Source organism: Tursiops truncatus, chromosome 3, assembly GCF_011762595.2.
Source record: "Tursiops truncatus isolate mTurTru1 chromosome 3, mTurTru1.mat.Y, whole genome shotgun sequence".
Taxonomy (NCBI): Eukaryota; Metazoa; Chordata; class Mammalia; order Artiodactyla; family Delphinidae; genus Tursiops; species Tursiops truncatus.
Window position 1 is genome coordinate 169,354,217 of NC_047036.1, and position 25,662 is coordinate 169,379,878.

General features: G+C 60.0%; 3 protein-coding genes across 7 annotated transcripts; 1 reads left to right on the forward strand and 2 right to left on the reverse strand.

Annotated features, from left to right (window-relative positions):
• Positions 1–27: 27 nt before the first annotated feature.
• Positions 28–6,656, reverse strand: APBA3 (amyloid beta precursor protein binding family A member 3). Of its 2 annotated transcripts, XM_033854775.2 has the most exons (10): positions 6,081–6,656; positions 5,953–5,992; positions 2,683–2,828; positions 2,465–2,551; positions 2,207–2,368; positions 1,671–1,850; positions 1,339–1,551; positions 566–685; positions 339–479; positions 28–250 (listed from the first exon to the last, which is right to left on the reverse strand). In XM_033854775.2, exons 1-10 carry the CDS (start codon positions 6,654–6,656, stop codon positions 179–181), a joined length of 1,737 nt encoding a protein of 578 aa, XP_033710666.1. In that variant the 3' UTR covers positions 28–178. The 2 variants fall into 2 exon arrangements, with proteins under 2 accessions (XP_033710666.1, XP_073659582.1); XM_073803481.1 differs by having other exon boundaries at positions 339–685.
• Positions 6,533–25,201, reverse strand: MBD3 (methyl-CpG binding domain protein 3). 4 transcript variants are annotated; one of them, XM_073803485.1, is made up of 10 exons: positions 24,877–25,201; positions 19,053–19,212; positions 18,360–18,497; positions 17,405–17,495; positions 16,769–16,946; positions 14,806–15,630; positions 12,420–12,775; positions 10,427–12,264; positions 7,309–8,137; positions 6,533–6,683 (listed from the first exon to the last, which is right to left on the reverse strand). In XM_073803485.1, exons 1-6 carry the CDS (start codon positions 24,984–24,986, stop codon positions 15,438–15,440), a joined length of 870 nt encoding a protein of 289 aa, XP_073659586.1. In that variant the 5' UTR covers positions 24,987–25,201; the 3' UTR covers positions 6,533–6,683; positions 7,309–8,137; positions 10,427–12,264; positions 12,420–12,775; positions 14,806–15,437. The 4 variants fall into 4 exon arrangements, with proteins under 4 accessions (XP_073659586.1, XP_033710671.1, XP_073659587.1 ...); XM_033854780.2 differs by having other exon boundaries at positions 24,973–25,199; XM_073803486.1 differs by lacking the exons at positions 6,533–6,683; positions 7,309–8,137 and adding an exon at positions 8,589–9,297.
• Positions 8,247–10,165, forward strand: MRPL54 (mitochondrial ribosomal protein L54). Its single transcript, XM_033854784.2, has 3 exons — positions 8,247–8,405; positions 9,050–9,206; positions 9,787–10,165. The coding sequence occupies exons 1-3, from the start codon at positions 8,288–8,290 to the stop codon at positions 9,917–9,919; spliced, it is 408 nt and encodes a 135-aa protein (XP_033710675.1). The 5' UTR covers positions 8,247–8,287; the 3' UTR covers positions 9,920–10,165.
• Positions 25,202–25,662: the final 461 nt, after the last annotated feature.

Here is a 25,662-nt window from a genome sequence, read left to right on the forward strand (position 1 = left end):
TCGACCCCACAGGCCCAGATCTGAGACTTTGCCCATTCAATAAGCTTTTAATTTTTTACATAAGAAAATAATATAGAACCAAGAAACTTTTGGGGCCCTGGCCAGCCGAGGAGGGTCCGCGGACGGAGTTCCGGGGCCGGCGGGGGCTAAGGCACAGTGGTGGGGGGAAGGTGGCCGGTCACAGGTACACCGGCTGCTCCTGGCCTGTGAGCAGGCGGTAGGTGGCAGCAGGCATCGTCTTGATGTGGACCTGTGGGCAGAGAGGAGGCGGCAGCTGGAGGCGGCCTCCTCCCACTCAGACCCCGCCCACCCCACCCCCCCACCCCCGCGCAGCGCACCTCAATGTGGGCCTCCGTGAGCAGCTCAATGATGCGGGCGTGGGGCGTGGCCACCACACTCTGCCCGTTGATCTCAATGATGCGGTGCCCCACGCGGACGCCCCCGCGCTCGGCAATGCCACCCCGGAGGAGGCTGCAGATCTGGGGGGACAGGAAGGGCCACGCTGCCCAGGGGGCCACGCCTGGGGCCGCCCGCCCCCCACCGGGTCCGCGGGCTGGGGACTCACTATGCCGTCCTCCACGCAGAAGCCCAGCTGCTCGCGGACGTGGGGCCGGCGGATGATGGCCGTGGTGACTGGCGGGCAGTGGACGATGCTGAGGGTCACCAGCGTCTGAGACTTCACCTCCTGTACAGGATGGGGGCTGTTGGCCTGGCTGGGCCTCCGGGGGGGCTGCCAAACTTCCTGCTGGGCTGCAGCCCCTCCTGGGCCTGTTTACCCACTCATAAAATGGAACCTATAGATTCTACAACACCCCTTGAGAAGTGGTTAAGAATGCAGGCCAGAGCTGGGTGGCCTTGGAGTCAGAGCTGTGCCACCTCTCACCTCCCTGGGCCTCAAGTTTCCTCATGGTCAAAAGCAAGGTTCTAGCAGTGCCCACAAGGCAGGGTTACAAGCACTCAGTAACACACTGCGTGAACCGCGTCAGACTTGCCCTTCTGGCCTGGCCAGGCCCCTCCCCATCTCTGGACCTCAGTCTCCCCGTCTGGGCAACGAGGGTCAAGACTCAAGAATACACTTGCTGCCTCATGGCACAGAGGACAGGCCTTGTGTTCCAATCCTGCTCCCGCACCAGAGTGGTGTCCCTGGACTTTCCCCCTCTGAGCCTCGGTTTCCCAGAGTGCACGGGTGCGGGTAGGACTTGAAGCTCTACTTGCCCCTTCTGGACTGAGACACAGACCTGGCCTCGGGCTCACTTTCCCGGCCGCGTGGGGAGGGGGGGGACTGCCATCTGGGGGGCCCTCGCAGGCCCTCTGCCCCGGCCACCCCGGAGGACTCACGCGGACGGCAGCCTGGCAGGCGGCCAGGGGCAGCCCCACCAGGCTGGTCCCGTTGATGGCGGTGATGCGGTCTCCAATGCTGAGGGCCCCTGAGCGCTCGGCGGGGCCCCCGTGCAGCAGGTTGGCGATGACGGCCGTGGGCAGCAAGGAACCCCAGCCCGACTCCACCAGGGCTACGCCCAGACCCTCACCCCGGCGTTTCTCGATGCACACCTGGGGGGTCACAGGTGGCGCTTGAGGGCTGCTTGGAGGAGGCAGGAGGAGGTGGGTGGGGGGCGCGGGAGGGCTTCAGGGCCACTTGGTGGGCCAGGGTGGGGGACCCACTTGCTCACCTCCCTGCAGTTCTCGCTATTGGAGAAGTGGTCGAGGTCCCCGTTGTGGAGGTGGCCGGGGCCCGTGGCACCCTGGCTCTGCTGGGAGCCCACCTGGCTGGGGTTGATCCCACTTTCCCGCAGGAACTGGCTGTAGGCCACGGCAAAGGCCTGGCCGATGGCCTGGGCGATGAGCTGGGCCTGTGGGGTGGGCGGCACCTCTCTGGGGGTCCCACCCACCTCCTTCAGGTATCCCTCAGCCACTGACATCCCTACTACCAGCCCATCCACCCCCAAGTGGGACTGGCCTGCCAGCCGCTGGCCGAGCATCTAGGGGGAGGGGAAGGGAGACAGGCCTGGGGCAGGGAGGGTTTGGGGAGATAGCTGCCAGTCTCAGGCTCTTACAGGAAGGCCTGGAATATATGGCTCAGGGCCTTCAGGAGGGTGAGGACGGAAGGACGCTGGGGTGACAGTGCGACCAGGTGGGGCTTTGGTGGAGAGCAGGGGCCACTGTGAGTTCCCCCTCGCCCTCAGGACACCCGGAGCCCGCTGCTCACATCCTCTGAGTGGAAAACGTGGCAGATCATCTTGTAGAGCCGGCGGCTGTGGGGCTGGGGTGCCGGCCGCCGGGCCAGCCGCCGCCGGGCCATGAGCACCAGGATGCTGCCGATGTCAGCGATGTAGGAGATGGTCTGCAGGGCGTGGTCCATCAGGGCCTCCTGGAGGGGGTGGGGAAACCAGGCTGGGTGGGCCGCGGGGGCCTCGCTCGGCAGCGGAGGCGCCCACGCCCCAGAGGCCAGGCCTGGGCCCTGTACCTGGGAGTCAGCCGTCAGAACCTTGACCCTCTTGGTGGAGACGAAGAGGTCTACCTCTGTCATCGGCTGGGTCTCCCCATCGGGGGCCTGTGGGGGGCGGGGTGGGACGTGGAGGCCCCCAAAGACCCAGACTCTGACCCGCCAGGCTCAGAGGGCCTCGGGGGACCCGGCCTGCAGCCCACCTACCCGCCCACCCACCTGCCGGCCCCTGGCTTCACCTTGACGCGGTCCATGGCCTCCTGGGCCTGCGCCATGCGCGTGCTGGGGGGCGGGTTTCGCTCAGACACCAGCTGTGTGGAGCCCAGGTATTTGGCCCCGAATATGACACCATCTAGGAGGTCTTCGTGGTCACAGGGGCCGGACGCTGAGGGCGACAGCAGAGACGGGTCAGCCCCCTAGAACCTCTGCCAGGCTCGTCCACCGCTGTGGGCTCTGCCCAGAGCCCTGAATGGTCTGGAAGCACAGAGAGTTCTGCCCCGCGGCTTGGCACTTGGAGCCACACACGCCTGCCCACGGCCCCAGAGCCACCCCATCAGCCGGAGCCACAGGTCAGTGGCTCGGCCCTCATGGATGTAGAGCCCTCCGTCAGTCTAGAGCTGGCTCTGCCCACAGCTCAAGGACTCCCGGGCAGAGGACGTGGTTTCAGGAGGAGGCTCTGTATCCAGAACCAGAGCCAGAAGCAGCTCTTGTGCCCACACCCAGCGCCGCCCTGTGTGGCTAGAATTCCAGGAGTCAGGCTAGAACCAGACAGTCCCACTCCTATTTCTAAAACCCTTGACATTATAGAACCATAGTCAACTCTGCTGGATGCTTCTGGAAGCCCAATCAATCTAGAGCCAGTCAGCTCTGCCCACTGCTCTAGGATTCTCTATCGGCCCAGGACCACAGACAACTCTACCCCGTGGTCATAGAACTGCCCAGACAGAGTAGAAAGGGGCAACTGTCCACATACCTCAGACTCTCCTACTGTCCAGAAACCCAGGTGGTTCCTCATCTGTGATTCTAGAACACCCTGACACGTCTCAAACCACAGAATTCTGCCTGGGATTTTAGAAACCAACACTGCTCCAGAATCACACTTTTCCACTACGTGATTCCAGAACGTCTTGATCAATGTAGCATTGGGAAGCTCCTCCTGTGGTTCCAGAACCCCCTCAATAACTCGCAACTGCAGATGCACTGGGCAATTCTAAGAATGATCTGAACAGTCCAACTCTGCTCATGGTTCTAGAATCCCCCCAACCCAGCCCAGAACCACAAAAAGCTTCGCCCCCATGGCTCTAGAATTCCCTGAGCAACCTAGAGCCAGACAGCAGTGCCAGTGATTCTAGAATATTCTAATCAATAGCTATTGCTTTTTGGAGAACCACAGGCCACAGGGAATGAAACCACATTCCAGTGAACTTAAAGGATAGCCAGTTCTGCCCACTGTCCTTCATGATCTAAGCATTCCAGAACAACAGATAACTCTGCTCTGGGTTCTAGAACTGCACCATCCAATATGGTAGCCACCGGGCACATGTGAGTATTGTGCACTTGAAATGTGGCTGGTCTGGACTTAGATGTGCTGTAAGTGTAAAATGCATGCCGGATTTAGAAGCCCTCATAAAAAAAATGTAAAATTATAAACTGTTGATTGTATGTTGAAATAACATTTTAAATATATGGGCTTAATTTAAATGTTATTAAAGATAAAGATAAAAATGTTATAAAGATAATTAAAAAAGTGTTTGCTTTTTTTTTTTTTTTTTTTTTTTTTTTGCGGTACGCGGGCCTCTCACTGTTGTGGCCTCTCCCATTGCGGAGCACAGGCTCTGGACGTGCAGGCTCAGCGGCCATGGCTCACGGGCCCAGGCGCTCCGCGGCATGTGGGATCTTCCCAGACCGGGGCACGAACCCGTGTCCCCTGCATCGGCAGGCGGACTCTCAACCACTGCGCCACCAGGGAAGCCCTGTTTGCTTTTTTAATGTGGATAACTAAAAAATTTCAAGTGACATGTGCCTCGAATTCTATTTCTGTTGTATAGCTGTAGAACTTTCTTGAATTGGACAGTTCTGCCCAGTTCTAGTACAGCTCCTAAAGGTCTAGAACCAGAGATAAATTTTATTCACTCCATGGTTCTAGAACTCCCCAGTCTAAGTAGAACCTGACAGCTCTGTTCATCATTCCAGAACACCCTCATCAGCTGAGGTCACTTTAATCTAGAACCACAGGCAAAATGCTAGGTCTGGAACTCTCTAGGTGAATCACAGCTCCACCCATGACTCTAGAACATTCTTGGAACTACAAGTTCAAACCAGCTTCGTTTCCCACAACCATAGAACTTGTTCTTTGACCTAGAGCCTCAGATAGTGTGGGGGAGAATGTTCTAGAACATTCCAGGTGGCCAGAACAGGTACTTCTCATGCCTTGAGAGCAGATTGGCAAACTTTTCTGCAAAGGCCCAAACAGTAAATATTTTTTATTTTGTGGGCCAGATGGTCTCCATTGCAACTACTCAGTCTGGCCGTTGTAATATGAAAGCTATCACAGACAACACGCTAATGAATGCGCGTGAGTCTGTCCCGATAAAAGTTTATTTGCGGACACTGAAATTTGAATTGCCTATCGTTTTCACCTGTCAAGAAATCTTCTTTCAAGTTTTTTCAACCATTTAAAAATGCATGGGGGCTTCCCTGGTGGCCCAGTGGTTAAGAATCTGCCTGGCAATACAGGGGACACAGGTTCGAGCCCTGGTCTGGGAAGATCCCACATGCCATGAAGCAACTAAGCGCGTGCACCACAACTACTGAGCCTGTGCTCTAGAGCCAGCGAGCCACAACTACTGAGCCCACATGCCACAACTACTGAAGCCTGCGCGCCTAGAGCCCGTGCTCTGCAACAAGAGAAGCCACTGCAATGAGAAGCCCGCGCACCGCAATGAAGAGCAGCCCCTGCTCACCGCAACTAGAGGAAGCCCATGAGCAGCAATGACCACCCAACACAACCAAAAATAAATTAAAAAATAATAATAAAATAAAATAAAAATAAAAATGCATGGGACTTCCCTGGCGGTCCAGTGGTTAGGACTCGCACTTCCACTGCAGGGGGGCGCAGGTTCGATCCCTGGTTGGGGAACTAAGATCCCACATGCTGCACGGCATGGCAAAAAATAAATTAATTAATTAAAAAATAAATAAATAAAAATGCAGAAGCCATCTTAGCTCACAAAACATACCAGAAAGTCCACGGATGGTAATTTACCAACCCTTGCTCTAGAATCAAGTGCTACAATTTGCCAAGTCTGCCCTAACGCTCCCTATTCATTCTAGAACATTCTCAGGACTGTCTCTCTTCTTTCAGTTGTCTGGAATCTACTCGAACCCAACCTCAGAGTCTCTCTAGAAGCAACTCGTCACTGGCAAACTTTGTGCCAGGTTTTGGGAGCTTGAGTCAGGCTGTTCTGAAACCCCGAAGTCCCTGGGGCCAGGGTGGGCGGGACACTCACCCTCCTGGAGGGCAGGGTAGGAAGCCAGGGTCTCGGGGCTCTGGAAGAAGACAGAAGAGGGGTAGGCCTGAGTCCTCCTGTTTGGCTCCCAGCAGTGGAGCGGTCTGGGGGGGCGGGGTGGGTTCTACCTGGGCACTGGCAGGTGGCTCTTCAGAAGTGACCAGAGGTACTGTCTCCAGCCAGAGTTCTGGGGAGCTGCTTGAGCTCCTGCCCTCGTCCTGCTCGACAGAGGCTCCTTCTGCCCACTCCTGGGGGGCCATATCCCCCTCTGGGTCATCAGGGGGCTGCAACAGGCGAGGAGCAGGGTCCGGAGGTTCCTGGGGACCTGACTGGGAAGGAGGGCGTTCGTCTTGCTGCAAGAGGCTCAGCAAGTCTTCCCGGCCAGCCTCGGCGGACAAGAGCCCATGGGCATCGGTGATGTCCTGAGAGGCCAGGCCATGGCCAGTGGCAATGTGCAAGGGGCACGGGGGTCCGTCTGGGGACAGGCCCACCAGATCACCTGGCAGAGCTTCAAACTGTTGCAGCAGGTCCTGAATATTTAGCCCGTCAAGTTCCATCTGACTCAGGCTGCCGGGGCCTCCTGGTGCCGGGTCCCACGGGCAATCAGGGGTGAGGTCCTGAGAGGGTGAAAGTGTGTCCCTGGGCTCCTCCAAGTCCATGGCTGGAGGTCCTGGAGGGGGTTGGGAGGTTGTCAGGAATTCCATGCCTGGACCCTGGGCTCAAGCCAGCATCTGAAAGAGAGAATCAAAGATGAGATTTCCTGGCTTCCAATTTGGTACCAGGCTCTCACCTGGTATGTATTCATACAGAACACATAATTTAATCCCCATCATACCCCACAAGGAAGGTTCTGCTATGATCCTCATTTTACAGACGAGGAAACTGAGGTGCAGAATGAGCAGCTGCAAGGCTGTGGCTTCCCAGGCTCCAAACCCCGGGGGATTCCCCTGTACCCGTTGCTCCAGACTTCTCCCCATCCGTGGACCCTGTTCACCCCAGTCCTGGTTCTTCCAAGTCTTCCTCCCCGGAGATGTGGAGGCTTGAGACATACTCTGACTATATAGACCCGACCGGTGTAGGTCGCCGAGACCCAGGACTCAAGACCTCAGTCCAAGACTTGAGACTCAGAATTCCAGACTTAATACTACAGTTCCAAGATGCCAGAAAACGGACTCTCATCTCAAAACCTCCAATGCCACCCTCAAGATCGACCCCAGACTCAGACCCCAGACTGAGGTCCACTCAGACGCAGCCTGAAGACACAACTCGAGCCTAAAGCTGAGTTAAGACCCCAGTCCTCTAGCGGACCCCAGACTCAAGACTTCAGACCCGTGACCTCAGGCGCTGGCTCCAGACCTCGCTCTGCTCCGCCGGCACACTCACTTCCCAAACCGAGGTGGCCTCAACCCGCGCGGCCCCCAGAACCCCGCTCCCTGGCTTGTCCGGTCCTGCCAGTCGCCGCCGCTCGCCAATTCCCGGACTGGGCGCTGGCAGATCTGTCCGCGCAGCACTCCTGGACCACTGGGCATGCGCACGCCCGCGGGGCTTGCTGGGAAATGTAGTTCTCTCAGCCAGCCTGGCCGCGCGGGGGCGTTAGATGTTGGGACCGTGAGTTCGAGTCCGGAACCTTCATTTACGCACAGTGAAAGCTCGGGCTGGCTTCTGAGCCTGTTTCCTGAACTGCAAAGTGCGGTTTAGAGCCACTGCTTGACTGCTACGGCTTTGCTCATTATTCCAAGGGATGGCAGATGGGAAGAAACAGGACTGGAAAATACCAAAGGAGCGTGAAAGGCGGACTCTTTCGACTCCAGGGACACCGGAAGCAACGAGGGGACCATATTGTAGACAGACCTCCGGTGTGGCACTCAGTAGGGCGGCCGAATGGCTCGCCTGGCTTAACTTTACCTCCCTAAACTTCCGGCTTCCTCAGTTGTAAACTGGGTATAATAATAGCACCTACCTCCTAATTAAACGAAATCGAGCTGGTTACAGATTTAGCAATAGATTTAGAAAATAATGAGCCTAATAATGGTGTTAACTTTTATTAGTTTTAGGTTTTCAGTAATTGCTCATTGACTAGAATCAAGGATGTATAAGTTGTGATACTTAAAGTAAGTGATAAGTAACTGAAGGGCAAGAAGTCAGACATCCTTTGGAAGTCGCCTCGTGCAGTACCTGGGGATATCTACAAAAGTTTAAAGAAATCACAATTAACATATGCTTACGGCCGGAATAATACATTTCCCATAAATCTTTAGGAGCCTACAACTCCCAAGCACCCCTCGGCCGCAGACGTCCTCCGGAAACGTGAACGTGCAGGCGGCCGGGATACGTCATGGCGGCCAGGCGCCTCTTAGGTGCTACGTGGAGCTCGGCCGGCTGGCGGGTTCGGGAGCTCCCGGACCCCGCCGCTTCTGTAAGACTCCATGTACGAGATTATGCCAAGAGACCGGGTGAGCTGGGTTAGGAGGGACCAAGATGAGAATGGTAGGGACATGGGGAGTTGGTAGTGCGCAAGCGCTGGTTGGGGAGGCACATCCTAGAGTCAGCGCGCAAGCGTAGAGGCTAAGCTGTTTGCGCAGGCGCAGTTTGAGGTACCTAGGGCGCGATTGGACTCAGTGCGCAGGCCCAAGTTATTTTTTGTTTTTTGTTTTTTTAATGTCGGGGCGGGGGTAGGAGTAGGTCATGGACTTGGGTCCCTGTGACGTTTCTGCTTCCAAATTAGTCACCTTTGGCAGGTTATCACCAGAAATTGGGGCCCATCTAAGTATTAAAACCAAAACAAGGTTATTTAAATTTTCTCTGGATACAGCCTTGCCCAATCTCCTTTGTTGTAAGGAGGGATTTGGCAGACGTGAGGTTTTAAAGACACAGAGCAGCCAGCGGAGGCTCTTTTTTCGTGAGATAAAGAGAAGGAATGAAAATGGGATTGAAGAGGAATGACTTGGTTTCTCTGAATATCAGTGTCATTTAATGCACTATCCGTGTCCCAGTTAAAATCATTTTGAATGCAGCAGACAGGGTCCAGCCAGGGCAGAAAGGGACGGCTGGCCTCCCGAGGGTGGAGCTGGGCTGAAATGATTCTCCCCCACCGTAGTCATTAAGGGGGGCAAAGGTGCTGTGGTCGGTGAGGCCCTGAAGGACCCAGAGGTGTGTACAGACCCCATCCGGCTCACCACGCACGCCATGGGTGTCAACATCTACAAGGAGGGCCAGGATGTGGTCCTGAAGCCGGATTCCGAGTACCCAGAGTGGTGAGTGTGCCAGGACTGGGTAAGGAGGGCCTGGCTAACCAAATCTGAGGATCCGGGAGGGCTTCCCTGGGGAGGTGGCGTGTGAGTCGACCTGCGTGGGTGGACAGAGCGTTAGAGGTGGGCAGGAACAGCCAGTGCACAGGCTCCAGGCAGAACTGCACCTGGTTTCTTAGTGGACCCCGGGAGGCAAGATGGAGAGTAGGGGGAGACAGGGCAGGAACTTGATGGAGCCCAGCTTTCAGGGGGCTGCAGGGGGAATTTTTGCTCTTGGCCCTGAGAGCAGTGGCAGGATGCAGAAGCTGTTGCCACGTGCCAATCCTTCAAGCTGGGGAAGGTTTAGAAAGGTTGAGCGAGTGGGTGGGGAGGCCTTACAGGTGGGCAGGCGGCACGGACAAAGGCCAGGAGGCAGAAGGTTTGGCGTGCGCCCACCTCAGATCCCAGCACCCTTGGGATAGGGGCGCTCCCTTGTTCCATGTCCTCAGGGTGGGGAGGGACTGCCCTGAGGTCAGGGGGTCTGGGGTGGGGGAGCCGCGGGGAAGGGGGCTGCTCTGCAACCCCGACTCTGCCCACTCCCCGTCAGGCTGTTCCAGATGAACGTGGGTCCCCCTAAGAATCTGGAGGAGCTGGACCCTGAGACCCGGGAGTACTGGCGACTGCTGCGGAAACACAACATCTGGCGCCACAACCGGCTGAGCAAGAACCAGAAGTTCTAGCGGGAGAGGGACCAGAGCACCCTGACCCTCCAGTGACCTGGAGGAGATGCGGTGGGTCGGTGGGGGGGTACCTCCCCCAGCCCACTCCCTGCACTTTTTATTTTCTGGAAAAACAGACTTCTCCGAGAACAGAGGAGACTACCACCCTCACTGGGGTTACTGGGTGGCCCCTGCATTGAAGCTGAATCAGGGCCCTGGGGGCCAATAAAGACTTCTTGGGGCAATTGCTGGCAGGCCCCAGATGCCTCTGGGTGTTGTCGTATGTCAGGGCCAGGAGGGACTTGGGGGAGGCAGTGGGGAGGTGGGCACTTCAGACCCAGTGGTCCCATGGCCCAGCCTCCACCCTCAATGATTGCTGGGCGTCTGCAGGTCCATCTTCCCCTCCCGGCCTCACTGAGCTGCTCACCCTCATTCCTGGAATTCCTAGTGTTGCCCAAGAGGCCCCAACCTCCATCCTCGAGGGGGAGGGTTTTCTAGCCAAGCCGCTCTGGGTTGCACTGGACTCACCCCTGAATCAAGTCATCCGGAGCAGAAGAGAGTCTTTGTGAGCTTCAGGAACTGAAATGTCCAGGGGTACGGTCTGACTTCAGGCACGGCTGGATCCAGGTGCTTCAGTATTCAGTTATGTGGCTCTCCATCTCTGGGTCCTTTTAACTCCAGTGGGTAGTTCCCTCGGGCAGGAGTGGCTCCAGGGCTTCTAGCTGACACCCCCTATCCAGTTCAGCAAGCCCAGCCAGAAGGAAGGGACTTCTCATTCCTTTCTGCCAGGGTCACAGGGGTTATCTTCATTTGCCAGTCACTTGAGCTGAGGGACCTGGGCCTACTCATCATTCTCCTTTCCATCCACCACCACTGGTGCCCACCAGATTGAAGGAAGCTGGAGGACACACACAGTGCCAGGACCACACTGCCTGGGGGGCTGGATCAGGGCCCTCTCGCCCTCCAGGCTCCTCCAGAGCTGGACAGGTAGGGCAGGGCAGGGTCCCCGGGGCTAATTCTGTCTGGTCCCAGGAAAATGAGGGCCCTCATCCTCTTAGGAGGACTCTGCCAGGCGGATTACCCCACACCTGCCCTCGCTGGTGGCCTGTTCTGGGCAGGCGGATCGTCCCAACCCTCCCATGGTTTCCCGTGGCTCTCGGTAAAAACAGAAGTTGTAATGGCCACGGGCCTCCTCACTGTTCATCCAACGTGCCAAGCATGGTGCTGCCCCTGGGCCCTCTGCCTGCGCCGCTCTTCCCCCGGATGTTCTCAAGGCTCCCTCTTTCACCTCCAGGCCTTTGCTCTGATGTTGCCTTCTCATTGACGCCTCCCCTGACTACCCTATTAAATTGCAACCCTGCCACACATTCCTGATCGCCCTTCCTGGTTTTATTTTTCTCCCAAGCACTTACCACCAGCAGGTGTTTCATGTTCTACTTATTTTTAAAATCGTAGTTCTTGTCTCTCTCCCACTGGAGTGGCAGCTCCACTAGGGCAGAGGCCTTTCTCTGCTTTGTTCAGTCGTGTCCTTATCGTAAGTTGGATGGGTGGACGGACGACTGGATGGATGGCTGGCCTGGCTGCTGCAGTGACAGCACACAGGCCATCGGGTTCACCTGAGGTTGGAGGTTGGAGGTGAGCAGGCCAGCTGAGAGCCCCAGTGGGCAGGCGATCTGGGTGTGAGGACCTAGAAGTGAAATTCCTGGAATGTCCTGGTACCTGTGGTAGCTTCCTGGACAGAGCCTGGAGCGACTGGGGTGCTGCCCCCGACCAGAACACGGCACTCTCCTGTTCTGACCCTGGCTGCCCCATCCCTTAAGGAGGTGCCCTGTCATGTGGGCCCTGGGCCAGCCCCAGGCAGCAGTGACATCCCATTCCTTGCCAGCTCCCCCCTCCCCCCAACCTGGAGTGCAGCTCAGCCCCGGGAAGGGTGGCCATGATGCCTTCGTGAGCAGGACCAACACCCCCCCATCCGAGCAGGTGGAGCCCCAGGACGGTCCTTGGAGGCTCCCAGGGGGCGGTGTTTTCCACCAAGTCAGGCCTCGGCTGTGGCGCATCTCAGGTGGGGTCAGCAGGGACGTGGTCAAGGACAGACTCTGGGCTGCAGGTGACAAATGTCTGCTCAAACTGACTTAAGCAGAAGAGGGAATCCACTGGCTTAAAGTGCAAAGTGTGGGCGGGGATGGGGTCCTGGGGAGGCCCCCCTTGCGGCTTGGGTTCCTCTGTGCTGAGCAGCCTCACTCTTCTGCGTAGATCCGTTTGCCCAGCGGCTCGTACTCTCCCAGTTCCAAGTCCCGGGAGAAACAGAATTTCTTTTCCCAAATGGTTTCAACAAAAAGTCGTGGGCCTGACAGCACCCGTGTCCCCTGCAACGGCAGGCAGATTCTTAGCCACTGCGCCACCAGGGAAGCCCTGTGTGGTCAGTTTTTGACAAGACTTACCTGATCTTACAGGTGTCACCCACCCCGCCCCCGCCAAGGCTCAGAACCCGTGTTCTAGATGGTGTGGATGGAGATGTTACCTGTTGCTCTGTGCAGTCATGGCCCCCAGCCCCATGTGGCCAGGACAGCTGAGGAGCGCAACATGTAATTTGTTGTCACCAGTTTGAACTTCCCAGCCACATGTGGCTGGTGGGGGGTCCCGGTGGACTGTTCCAGAAATCCGAGCTGGCCCCTCTGCTACAGCCGGTCTCGCTGCCTCTTCTCTGACTGGGAAACTCCCAACTTGTCACCAGGCATCGTTGCCTCCGGTCACCTCTAGCTCCCTTGCTCTGCAAACCCGATGCATCCCGAGCTTGGCCAGTCCTAGGGCTTCTGTAGCAGCTGTTCATTCCCCTTGAGGGGACAGTGGGGACAAAGCCCAAGCGGCTGGAATGAGCTGGGGATGAAAGAAGAGATGGTGGAAGCTGAGGCCATGTGGCCAGGGGCGGCCTCGGCAAGACAGGAAAACTTTTCAGGCTAATGTACCCCAAAGTCACCCTGGGACCTGTGGAAGTGTCACCTCACGGGGCAGAGGAGACTTTGCAGGTGGGGTTAAGGCCCCTGAGACAGGAAGGACCCTGGATTCCCCGAGGGGCCCAGTGTCATCACAGGGTCCTTATAAGAGGGAGGCGGGAGGGTCACAGATAGAGAGACGGGAGATGCTGCGCTGCTGGCTGTGAGGATGCAGGAGGGGCCCCGAGCCAGGGATGCGGCGCCTCTAGAAGCTGAAGGCGGGAACCAATGCTCCCCTGGAGCCTCCGGAAGGACCCGCCCTGCCCACGCCTGTGAGACCCACACGGTAGGGGTGAGGAGGGGGTCCAGGCAGCTGGGGAGGGACCCTGCTCCCCCTGGGCAAGGCAGACCCTCTGCTGCCTGCGAAAAACAGTCTGGGGTGCCTGGGCAGGTGAGGGGCCAGGGTTCTCCCAGCTCCCGTGCCCTGGCTTTGGGTCGGAAGAAAAGCCAGCAATGACCACCCGACCAGGGGTGGCGGGGCAGCTGAAAAGGGGACCGGTGTGGCCGATGTCCTAGCACCGCCCTCCCCAGCCACCTGTCAGCACTGGCCCGGGCCTACAGGGTCAGCTCAGCCACACCCTCTCCCTTGCCCCTGCGCCGGGCCGCGAGGAGCCCCTGCTGAGCTCCCGGCGTGGACCCCACTGACAGGTCCTCATCTCTCCCAGGAAGGACGTGGGCGCACCTGGCATCAGTCCCGCCCCCACCCGCAGAGTCGGCAGGGGCCTCCAAGGGAGCTGCGGGGACTGCGCTGAAGGTACCCAAGTGTGCTGGCTTTCAGGAAGCCTCCACACCCAGCTCTCACGCCAACACTGCCGGGGCCCAAGTGTCAGGAGGCCCCACTTGGGGCCATGGGAAGCCCACCCTGCCTGGGAGAGGCCAGGGGTCTGCCATCCCCTCCCATCCCCCAACCCAGGGCAGGATGATGAACTTCAGCACAGGCAGGCTCCCAGCGCTGCGACACGAAACCTGGGATTCTGATAAACCAAGGCCCCAGACCACGCTGGCCTGACACGCTTTATTCAACACCACCCACAGGAGCCTCCCTCGGGGCCGCAGCCTCTGTGGAGGGGCCTTTCTGGGGCCCGTGATGGCCTGGCCCCCGGCAGCGTCACTGCGGCCTCCGCAGTGCAGCGGCCGCAGTCCTCAGGGCTTTGTGCTTTGACTGGACTAGGAAGGATGCAGTCAGCCCAACCTCCTGGGCCAGAGTCCTTGGAGGGAGTGGGCAGCGAGTCCCAGCCCCGAGGGGCTCCCACTGCCACTGTCACCCCGCCGGGCAGGCCACGGCAGCCCACGGTGTCTGGCCCGATGAGGCAGCGACCCAGGCTCCCCCGCCCCCCCCCCCCCCGACAGTAACGGCCGCGCGTGTGGCAGGGCTGGGACAGGACTGGCGGGCCCTGGGGCTGCACCGGCCCGGGGTTCGTGTCTCCAGGCGATGGAGGGGCTGGGGGCCACCCCAAGGGCATTCCTGGGGCTGAGGGAAGGGGGCTGGCCCGGGGTCCACTCAGGGTAGCAGAAGCTCCCCTGGCCAGGGGCACTTGCTGCAGGGGGGGACAGCATGACTCTGACTGCCTCCAAACCCCATGCTCCACAGAGGCCGCTGCCCAGGACTGGCCAGGAAACGCGCCTGGGATGGGGATGCAGAAGCCCCAGGTGGTGGGAGGCCCCACACCTGCCAGATCAGCGCCACTGTCCCTGTTCTATGAGGTGAGACCGAGGCCTGGAGGTCAGCTGATGGCGGCGCTGGCCTGGAGCCTGGCCCGAGTCCGGCCGTGAGCAGTTAGTTCTCTGTCCGCGGCGCTGACCATCAGGCTGGGCCGGGGCTGCAGACAGTGAGGTCTTCAGGCGCTGAGGCCTGAGTTCCCATCCGTGTGCAACAGACAGAAGGTTAAGCAGCTACGTGGACATCGGCCTCACCTCTACCATGAGTTTTACTGAAGGAAAATGTCCGGGTTGTGCCATTTGCTCTTGGGAGCGCTGTGCCCGCCGGGTGGGCCCCGGGGAGCCATCCTGCATCCCCTTCTGGAAGGGCTGATGGGCGGTCCGGGATACCGTCCCTCATGTGTGCAGGTCGGGAGGGGAGACAGTTCCACAAATGTTTCTCCAGCCCCGCAGGGAGCCTCGCAGGCGGCCCAGTGGCAGCTGTCCTGTGCGAGAGGTCCAGGGCAGCAGCCACGGGCACCAGGCTGGCCCGAGTTCAGTGTGGAGCCATGACCCCGAGGAGGGGCAGACATGGGGGGTCCATCAGGCGAGAGGCCGTGCTTCAGCCATGTCCCTGTGGCCCAGGGGAGGGGACACGCCTGGGCAGGGTGAGGGCCGAGTCTGCAGGTGGCCCCGTGCGGGAGGGCAGGCGGGTGGGGCCCGTGCAGGGACAGAGAGGGCACCATCCGTGCCTGGCAGGCCGTCCTCCTTGAAGACAGGTGCTCTCGGGAGGCGCCCGGCCCAGCACTGCTGCCACTGGCACAAGGCAGGCCCCAGGGACCCGGACCACCCCTCACCCGTGGTCGCTGCCCGCGCGAGCTGGAGCTGGGACCCGGCCAGTGCCTGCTCTACACGTGCTCCATCTCCTGGTCCTGGTCGGGCCCCTCCTCCTGGTCCCCGTCGTCCTCATCCCCGTCAGCGCCCGCCCTGCCCAGAGGCGCCTCGCCGTCCCGGGCCAGCTCCTCCACGTGAGCCAGCATGTCGGCCATCAGCGCCTCCTCCAGCCGCTTGCGGACCTGCTGCACCAGTTCCTCCTGCCTCCTGCGGACACAGGAAGACCTGCTGGCCAGGGCACGTCCATCTCTGGGGAGACGGGGGCGCTGCAAGCGCCCCGTCCAGACAGACGCCCCCGCTCCCGCCCCCAGCACAGCCCCCAGGCCCTCCCCAAATCAGCGCCGCTGAGAGGGCAGCTGCCGGCCCGGGCCAAGGACCCCTGTCCCCTCCCTGCCGCCTCTAAGGTGCCCCCCTCAGCACGTGGACCTGACTCTGTGCCTGTCGCTCCCCTCCACCGGCCACGAGTCCCTCCTCCCAGCAGGACCACAGCCACTGCCACTGCTGGACCTGACACCTACGGTTCCCACCTCACTGACTTTCTATTTCTGCAAGTTGTGCTTTAAAGATCTGCTTGGACTTTTCAGACAGTCGTGCTCTTTTCCTGCCCTTTCCCTAGGGATGAGCCCTGTGCATACACGTGTGTGAACATGCACACGTGTATGTGTGCATGTATGTGTACATGCATGTGTGCGTGTGTTTGTGCATACGTGCAGTGTATGTACACACGTGTGTGCCTCTGTGTGTGTGTGTGTACACATGTGTGTGGTCTCACCGCCGTGTCCTCGCCTCTCTCGGGGCACAGGGCTGCCCTCTCGCACCCACCTGGCTTTTACCTGCAGTGCCAAGACTGCCCCCCACAGCACTCCAGGTGCAGCTGCTCTGCCTTCCAGCCCCTCCGCCTTCTCCCAACCTCAGCTGTGCACTGATGTTTCAAAGCTGAACACCACGCATGTTCTACCCTCTCAGCACCTCTAGATGTTTCCTGCCCAGGAGCCACTTCCAACCACCTTCCAGGAGGCCCTCCCAGACAGCTCTACCCGCACCTGGACACCACCCACAGGGTCCTGGCCAAGCACAGGCCCAGCATCCAGGGCCCGGGACGCGCTCTGCTTCCCCTCAGCCCACCCTGCCCGGTCCTGCATGTGCCAGCGCCCCCTGACCCAGGGCCTCACAGCCCACGTGCAGTCCTGCTCAGGGGAGCCATCGCAGGGCCAAGAGCCCTGTCCTCTCCCGCCCCTGCAGGCTGCCCCACCCCCCAGGCGCCCGCCTGTCTGAACCGAGCCCTCCCCCAGCCACTTCCACATCACACCTGGATACTGGCGTGGGGGGGGGGGTGGGACGCTACCTGATGTCCTCATCGGTCACCATGAAGGCCTTGCAGAGCGGCTGGGCTGTGTTGAGCCACACCCCGGGGTTCTTCTCCACGGCGGCTGAGAGCTGCCCGGTGATGGGCATGGTGCTGGTGTGCAGGGCGCTGGCAATGGCCGAGAGCAGCGTCTCATCCGTGCAGCCGGGACCCACGCCTGCCGGGCAAGGGAGGGTGGTCGCTGCGGGCACCAGCCTTGCCCCCTCAGCCCCGATTTCATTCTGAACCTCCCTTTACAGCAGGCCCTGCCCGGTCCTGCGTGTGCCAGGGCCTCACAGCCCACGGGCAGTCCCACTCAGGGGAGCCGTCGCAGGGCCAGGAGCCCTGTCCCCCAGGCGTCTTCCTGTCTGAATCGAGCCCTCCCTGGCCATTTCCATGTCACACCCGGACGCTGGAAGGGGGCGGTCTCTCCACGACATACAGGGAGACGACTACCCTCTCAGGGACAGCAGGGATGCTTTTATGGCGCAGCAGGGAAACCAGACCCCCGAGTGTTTTCAGGACCCCGTGACCAGACGCGGCCCCAGCGTCAGGTGCAGCCCGGCTGGCCCCAGGTTGGGGGAGCACGGGCCTCATCCCTCCTCCATCTCCCCCTTGCCCCCTGCAGGGGGTCACCTTGCAAGCCCTTGGGGAGGTCCATGGTCTTCACGAGCTCCTCCGCGATGTCAAAGGCATTCAGGCCGCTCAGCTTCTTCTCCCAGAAGAGCTGCCGCCACACAGACAGACGTCAGGCCGACAGGACGGCCAGGCCACCTGCTCCCACAGCAGGTGACCCTAGGCGGCCAGGATGGGGGTCTCAGTGTGACCTCTGACCCCCACACTTGCTGGGGCTGCTCGCGCCCCGGGGTCCTCACAGGGCAGAGAAACCCCAAGCCCTGCTTCCGGCAGGACGAAGACCCAGGACGTCAGATGCGCCATCGGACAGTCTGTGGCTCCCCTTCACCCTGGAGTTGGGGGTTGGGAGGTCCAACCTCCACCCCGGGCTGAGCCATGGGCCCAGGGCAACAGCCCCGGCCGACCCCTGTCACAGCCCAAACAAGCGCTGTCCGTGGGCACCGCCTGGTGCAGACAGGGGACCCAGGAGCCCCCGGACGGGCAACAAGCTCACACCCTCAACTGCACCTCCAGACTCTGGGGAGGGGGGCGACAGGCAGCCCCACAGGTTTCTGACCTCTTACCTAGAGGGCTCCAACCCAAATGGAACAGCACCCAGGGCGGCTGCCCATGGCGGGGCCCATGCCCTGCAGGGTCCCTGAGCGTCTCCCCCTCTGACGGCCATGGCCCCCTGCTCTGGCCTAGCACCTCCACACCCCGCTATCTACCGGGCGTTTGTAAAGATGCGTGAAAACGCGGCTAAGGCTCAGTTTTTGGAAAACAGATCACAAAACTGCATTTGCGGGATCTTTTCAATCTGTTCAAGACAGCAGCCGGCCCGAGGAGGCCCCGCATACGTGTGTCGGGTGCTGGTGCCCGCAGGGCCGTGCCCCGGGGTGACGGCTCCTGACCGCGGCACTGGGGCCCCGGGCCCGCGGACTCAGCTCTAAAGAGTGGACCAAGTGCTGGAGCTCACCTGCCGGGGCTGCTCCACGGCCTTCTGGGGGTCGCTCTTCACCTTGTTGCTGGGGTGGTTGGTGATCTTGGTCACTGGCTGCTTGAAGATGGACGCCGTCTGCCTGACCGGGAGGGCCGTGTTCAGGTCGGGCTTGCCCTGCAGGGTCGGGCAGGGTCCTCAGCGGGCTTTCCCCGTCAGCGAGAAAGCCGTGCCCCACAAGGGGCTTCGGGGAACAGGCCCCAGTCACCAACACACCCCGTGGCACCCACGGATCCAGAGGCAACGCCAAGCCCAGGCCCAGCCGCTTCGCTGCCCTTGGTGCGGCCGCAGCGGGGACTCCGTACACACACCTGCTCTCTCTCATCCCCCCACCCCGCCCTTCTCACCTCCCGCGCCTCGTTCTCCGCAGAGAACGGGACTGGGGGCGCCCTGGCCACCTCTGTTCTGCAGTCGGGGCAGGGAACAAAGTCCCCCGAACATGCGTCCATCAAAGACCCACAGACACACTGGTCACCAGGCGCCCAAGTGTGGACCAGAGTTGAGCCGCCTCCCAGGCCCCGTGCCCGAGCCTCTCCTGGGGACAGATGATGGGCAGTTTCCTGTCTTCTTTCTGCTTTTCCACAGCTGCTGAGCTCCCCACAGTGAGTAGCTAGGCCTCTAACTCCAGGACGGTGGGTGAGCCCTACCCAGCAGCGGTCAGCGTGGGCTCACCTTGACCTGGCTCGGGGAGTCATAGCGCACCCGCTGCCGGCTCTTGTTCATCTTGCCCATCAGCATCTTGCCCGTGCGGAAGTCGAAGGTGCTCAGGTCCATGGAGCCGCCCAGGTAGCGCGCCAGCTGGGGCTTGCTCCGGAACTTCTTCCCGCTCGGGCTGCAGACACAGCGCGGTCAGCGGAGGGGGGAGCCGGGAGGGGGGCGCCAGGCCAAGCCGGTCCACCCTCTCCCCAGCGCAGCAGATGCTGAGGCTGAGAGCAGGGATGGACGCCCCGACCTTCGGAAGGATGGGGCCCAGCCCTGGGAGCCTGGCTGGAGTTTCTGGAACATTCCAGAAGCAGAATCTGGCCATGTTCTCGAGAAAAGACCCAAGGATAGCAGGTCCATTACAGCATTATGGACCTGTCCTGGGGGGGCTGGGCTGTAAAACCTCAGCTTTGGGGCTCTTCGGGCACCAAAGAGCTGCCCAGGCGAGACCTGCTGGGAAAGCCTGAAACCTGGCTGTGAAGCTCTGCCATCCTGCTCACCCCACGGACCAGCTCAGCGGACTCGCCTTTCTAGGAAAAGCTAACGCCAACCTCTAGCTGCAGTGCAGACTCAGAGCTCATGCTACAGGTGACCAGAACGGGACCCAGTGAGCACTAATAATGACACGTCCCTGGGCACGGGGACTCCTGCAGCCACTTTGGGAAACAGTCTGGTAGCTCCTCTAATGGTTAAACAGCAATTCCACCCCTAAGTATCCAAGAGAAATCAAAACACATGTCGACATAATAACTTACACTTAATTACTCACAGCAGCATGACTCACTGGGCAGAGTGAAAACAGCCCAGATGTCCCTCCACACATGGGAGCATCACTCAGCCACAAAAAGGAGAGAAGCCCTGACACTCGCTACAACGTGGACAGACCTTGAGAACATGATGCTCAGTGAGAGAAGCCAGACACAGAAGGACACACAGTGTGTGATTCCACTGATGGGAAACGTCCAGAACAGGCAAATCCAGAGACAGAGAGTGGGTTCCTGGCTGTCAGGGACTGGGGCTTCTCTTTGGGGTTATGGAATGTTCTGGAATTAGTGGTGATGGTTGCACAGCCCTGAATGTACTAGAAACCAGTGAGCGGCACACATGATCCTCCAGCAGGCCTGGCACCCGTCTAGGACGTCCCTGTCACTCTCCATCTGAGGCTAACGAGGGCCTGCACTTTGCTGATCCCCCCTGAGAGCCTCTAGGCTGAGCCTGAATTCAAGCCAGCACACGCCCGCCCCCTCCAGGTGTCCCTGGGCACTGCGGACAAGTGGCAAAAGTGTGAAGAGTGGAACCCCTTCCAGCCCCACCAGGGCCTCACCTGGGTCAGGGCCAGCCCCACCACCTTGGGTTCTGAGACCCCCGTGGACTCTTCTGGAAGATCCATTTTTCCGTTATGCTCTGTGCTGGCTGACGTGAACAGGGTCCACGTGCCTGGAGCAGCGGAAAGGACCCTGAGTCCCGACTCTGGCTCCAACTATGGCCACAAAGAGGGCCAGGACCCTGACAAGCACTCGCCAGCACTTCTTGGCCTCCAGTCACCCCACCTGCTGCTGTTCTGCTTTAAAAAATGCATGAGGACAGGGAAACAGAAACGCAGAACCGTAGACTAGGGGCTGGGGAGCAGGGCTAAGGGCAGAGATAGTTAAAGGTCTAGGGCTCTTCTGGGGGGAGGAAAAGGCTCTAACTTTGATCGTGGTGGTGGGTGCTGCTACCTGTGAATTGTACGCTTTACACGGGTGAACAGTATGGCATGTGACTCCTACCTCAATGAAGCTGTCACAAAAGTGAACGCAAGACAGAGAGTGGATGGGGGCTACGAGGAGCTGGGGAGCTAATGGACACAGGGCTCATTTTGGGGTGATGAGAACGTTCCGGAACTAGAGAGTGGTGATGGGTGCATGAAAACTGCTGAACTGGACACTTTTAAAGACTGAATCGTATGGAATGTGAACTATATCTCAATTTTAAAAACAGGTTTTGCAGATCTGTATTGGGACAGAAAAATGAGCTGTTTTATCCAATAAAAGAAAAAAACTTCTGCAGTAAAACCACAGGTGTAGAACAAAAATGAGCACTGCTGTCTTTCTAGGGAAACAGGCCTACCCGGTGGAGTAGACAGGTAGCCAGAAGCCTGGTGGCCCTCTGCGGACCCTGAAGCATTGGGGCCGTCATGGGGATGGAGCCAGCACCAAGCGCGGAGCCCAGGGCCTGGGCCGGATGCAGGGCTGTACGAGCCGTGATGAGTGAGTGTTGACCCCAGGCCTATAAGGAGGTTTGTAACCCGAGATGCCCAGTGAGGCCCAAACAGCAAGATGAAGCTGGTTCTGGCCAAGCTGAGCCCGCTGCCCAAGGAAGGGGGGTCAACCTGCCGAGCACTTCCTGCTTTCCTGAGTATTTGCACCTTTAAAATGACCTCCGGGGTCTTCCCTGGTGGCGCAGTGATTAAGAGTCTGCCTGCCAATGCAGGGGACACGGGCTCGAGCCCTGGTCCGGGAAGATCCCACATGCCACGGAGCAACTAAGCCCATGCGCCACAACTACAGAGCCTGCGCTGTAGAGCCCACGAGCCACAACTACTGGGCCCGCGTGCCACAACTACTGAAGCCCACACACCTACAGCCCATGCTCCACAACGAGAAGCCAATGCAATGAGAAGCCCACACACAGCAACGAAGAGTAGCCCCGCTCGACGCAACTAAAGAAACCCCGCGTGCAGCAACGAAGACCCAATGCAGCCAAAAATAAATAAATAAATAAATTTATTTATTTAAAAAAAAAAAAAAAAGAGCTCTGGGACTTCCCTGGTGGTCCAGTGGTTTAAGCCTCCACGCTCCCAAGGCAGGAGGCGTGAGTTCTATCCCTTGTCAGGGAACTAGGATCCTGCATGCTGCAATGGTGCAGCCAAAAAAAAAAAAAAAAGCTCTGGAAAGTCCTCTCTATTCCACACACCCCAAAGAATGACGCTAACTTCCAAGTCCTCAACTTCTTGCCTGGATTGTAAATGTCAGGCAGGGAGATGATTTTTCCAAAGAAAATGCTCGGCTGTAACCAGATGCTCCACCGCCATCTCCCAGTCCTGAGGGCCAGGTCACCAAGCTGGAGGGGTGTGTGGGTGAGTCCTACAGAACTGTCTGTGAGGTCGCTCCACCTCTCCTGCAAAGAACACACTGGCTCTCTCCCACTCTCTGGACTAGCAAACCAAGTTTCCACATCCCTAGGGGCAGGGCTAAGATCCAAGGACAGGTCTGTCCGACTCAACAGCACCGGAGATCTGCTTTCCCTCTGCATTAAGGAACCAGGAAGGGACTTCCCTAGTGGTCCAGCGGTTAAGACTCCGCGCTCCGGGCTTCCCTGGTGGCGCAGTGGTTGAGAGTCCGCCTGACAATGCAGGGGACGCAGGTTCGTGCCCCGGTCCGGGAAGATCCCACATGCCGCAGAGCGGCTAGGCCCGTGAGCCATGGCCGCTGAGCCTGTGCGTCCGGAGCCTGTGCTCCGCAACGGGAGAGGCCACAACAGTGAGAGGCCCGCGCACCGGGGAAAAAAAAAAAAAAAACTCCGCGCTCCCAATGCAGGGGGTCCAGGTTCAAACCCTGCTCAGGGAACTAGATACTTATCCCTCAAGTAAAAGATCCCACATGCCACAACTACAGATCGCGCAAGCAGCAACGAAGATTCCATGTGCCGCAACTAAGACCTGGCGCAGCCAAATAAATAAATATTAAAAAAAAAAAAAAAAAGAGAGAGAGAACCAGGGAAATCCATCTGTGCTCCCTGCCTAGACACCTGGCTCGGCATCAGGTGGTGAGAAGGCCAAGGGCCCACATTCCAGAAAAGATATCACATCCCCCCCAGACCTCCGACCTGCTGGGACAGGGTAGGTCATCCACACCAGAGACCTGGGAGTGGCACTGGACCCTGCACCCTGCATCCTGTCTCAGGCCCTCACCTCTCATTGGAGCCGTGGGAAAACTGAAATTCCATCTGTCCAGCCCCAGTTTGGAGCTGTTCCCTACCACCAGACCCCTATGCTTGGGGGCGGGGCCTTGGAGCAGGGTCCCACTTGATGGAAGCCCGGAGAGGTTCCCAGGCAGGTGGGGACAAGAGGTGAGGCGATGACAGGCTGCGGCCCTCTAGCCACGCTGGCCCCGGTTCAGCTCCTGAGCCTCCTCACAGGCTGCTGGCGCTGCCTGGACCCTCCTCCTGGCCCCACTGCCAGGGCTCACCTCTGTGCTGCCTCCCCAGACAAGCCCTCACTGACCCGCACCCAGCTCGACCAGGCACTCCCATCAATCTGCCCCTCACAGACCCCCACATCTCTCTGCATATGTCATCACCTGTTAACTATGAAAGCAATGGGGTGATGGCTGGGGCACCAGCTGTCACCCACGAGGGGAGGGCCCAGGTCTCACTCCCAGCTGAATGGCCAGGACACCCAGCATGTGCTGCAGAGGCATCTGTTAAATTAACAAAGGACTAGAGGAACAGAGACCTGCCTCATTCTTCAGACCTAAAAGGAAGAAGTGAGAACACAAGTGCGCTCAGAATTAAATGAGGGGCGGTGGTGAGAGGCCTCTTCACGCACCCAGAAGGAAGCTTCTCTAAACAGCCAGCGAGGGAGTGACGTCACAGACAGCCGCAGTGAGGGGGAATACACACGTTTCCCTAAAAGATGATCGTAACCCCACTATTTCATGCTTGACATTACGAGAGGGGCAGCCAATTACAGTACACACTGGAGGGCCACCAGCACTCTTTGGACACTAGAACCTGAGCTTGTCCTGGATGAGCTGCCATCCTTACCCTGCTCACTTCCTTCACTCCTCCCAAAGCGAGGACAGCAAAGGCCCAGGACCTGCTGCACACCCCCCAACACCTGGCAGGCATTCAACACGTGGCAGGTGTCCCGCCTGCTTTTCTTTTGTCAGGGTCCTAAAGCAAAGGGGAGGGAGCCATCAAGCCTGGCTCAGAAACAAAAGCATCTTCCACCAATCAAGAGGAAAAAAAAAAAAAAGGGAAGGAAAAGGCAAAGAGCAGGTGGTTGACGGTCTGAGGCTGGGCTTCCAGCCGCCTACTGATTCTGTTTCACTGGGGGTGGGGGGGGTCCCTGCGACCTTTCTCGGGCCAAGGGCAGCCCTCCCTCCAGTTTGGGTGAGGGAAGCTCACAAAGGCCGCGTCCCCGGCCTGGCGACTGGAGAGGCCACTACCCACGGTGCCCAAGGATGGGGGAGGGGCGGCTCTTAAAAGACACGCAGCTCCAGGACCAGGCCACCCTGTGAAGGGCCCAGAAACCTGCATCTCTAGGCAGCCCTCCCTGGTCCCCCAGAGGGAACCCTGCTCCCTGAAACCCGGGATCCCCACCCGACCCAGACTGCGCGCGGCCCCAGGAGCGCCCCACGAGAACCAAAAGGACAGCCCAGCCCCCACCCCCGCCTCCCAGCGGCATCTGGCCCGTGCCGGGGTGCCCCTTGCCCAACCGGCCGCTTCGCCGCGGCCGCCGAACAAAGGCCGCCGCCAACCCGGGGCCGGTCCCAGGACCATGCGGCAGCGGGGGGAGCGCAAGCACACTGAGCGAAGGCTTCGCCGGGCACGCACGCGCACTGGGCTCGGGCCCGCCGGGCACGCACGCGCACTGGGCCAAGCGCCCGCCGCGCGCCGGCACGTACGCACGCATGCACGCACAACGCACGCGCGGGGCCCAGGCCGCGGCCCGGGTCGGGGCGCCCAGGCCGCCGCAGAGGCCGCTGGGAGACGCCCGTTGGGGCCCTGCCCGGCCGGCACGTTCATTCACCTATAGTAAAAGACATCCCTGTGGCCGGCCGACAGCCCCGACCTTCTGGGCACTTCTTCCCTCTCCCAGCCCTGCGGGAGCGCCGGGCACTCCCACCTCTTCCGCTCCATCGCGCCCGGCTCCTCGACCCGCCGCCGCCGCTGCCGCCCGGACCCCCGCTCGTCGCCGCCGCCTCAGCTGCCTCCACCGCTGCCGCCGCCACTTGCCGCGGCTGTTCCGGCCCGTGGGCCTCCGCCCTCCTCCCCAAGCCGGGCGCGCGCCGGCTTTGCCGCCCTTTCGGCCCCCTCCCCGCGCTCGCCAGCCCCCGCTCGGGGGGCCCGCTCCGCCCACCCGCCCGCGCGCGGGGGCCCCGTGCTGCGCAGGCGCCGCACAGGTCCCGCCCCGCCCGTGGCCTCCGGCCCCGCCCCTCGGCGGCGGCGCCAATCAGCGCGCGGCCTGAAGGTGGGGCCTGCGGCGGCGCGCGGCTCGTCCGCTCCGCGCCTGCGCCCTGGCCCGCCCGCAAGTGGCTGGTGGCCCCTGCTTGCCGCTGCGCTGTCCGCCTTGGTCTCTCCCGCGTCTCCTCCGAGGCCTGTGTCCCGGGATGCCCGTTCAGTGCCGGACCGCCATCCCGCCGCTTCCCTGGTCTCGTCACTGGCATCCGCGTTTAGGGTCATTGTCGGTGACCACCCACCTCCACACCCCAAGGCCCACCCGACGCTTTAATGACATCTCAGAATCGGCCCCCTTTTCCTGCCTCCTCCTTAGTCCAGCCGCTTTCTGTCTCCTGGGGCTCCAGGCCCTTACTTG

Coding starts and splice junctions, on each gene's coding strand:
- APBA3 (XM_073803481.1), bottom strand. CDS start 6,656: ATGGAATTCCTGACAACCTCCCAACCCCCTCCAGGACCTCCAGCCATG. Junction 2,829..5,952: donor CTACCCTGCCCTCCAGGAGG/GTGAGTGTCCCG, acceptor TGTCGCCCTCAG/CGTCCGGCCCCTGTGACCAC. Junction 2,552..2,682: donor AGGCCATGGACCGCGTCAAG/GTGAAGCCAGGG, acceptor CGCCCCCCACAG/GCCCCCGATGGGGAGACCCA.
- MRPL54 (XM_033854784.2), top strand. CDS start 8,288: ATGGCGGCCAGGCGCCTCTTAGGTGCTACGTGGAGCTCGGCCGGCTGG. Junction 8,406..9,049: donor AGATTATGCCAAGAGACCGG/GTGAGCTGGGTT, acceptor CCCCCACCGTAG/TCATTAAGGGGGGCAAAGGT. Junction 9,207..9,786: donor GATTCCGAGTACCCAGAGTG/GTGAGTGTGCCA, acceptor ACTCCCCGTCAG/GCTGTTCCAGATGAACGTGG.
- MBD3 (XM_073803485.1), bottom strand. CDS start 24,986: ATGGAGCGGAAGAGGTGGGAGTGCCCGGCGCTCCCGCAGGGCTGGGAG. Junction 18,498..19,052: donor ACTCCCCGAGCCAGGTCAAG/GTGAGCCCACGC, acceptor CCGACCCTGCAG/GGCAAGCCCGACCTGAACAC. Junction 17,496..18,359: donor CCGTGGAGCAGCCCCGGCAG/GTGAGCTCCAGC, acceptor GTGTGGCGGCAG/CTCTTCTGGGAGAAGAAGCT.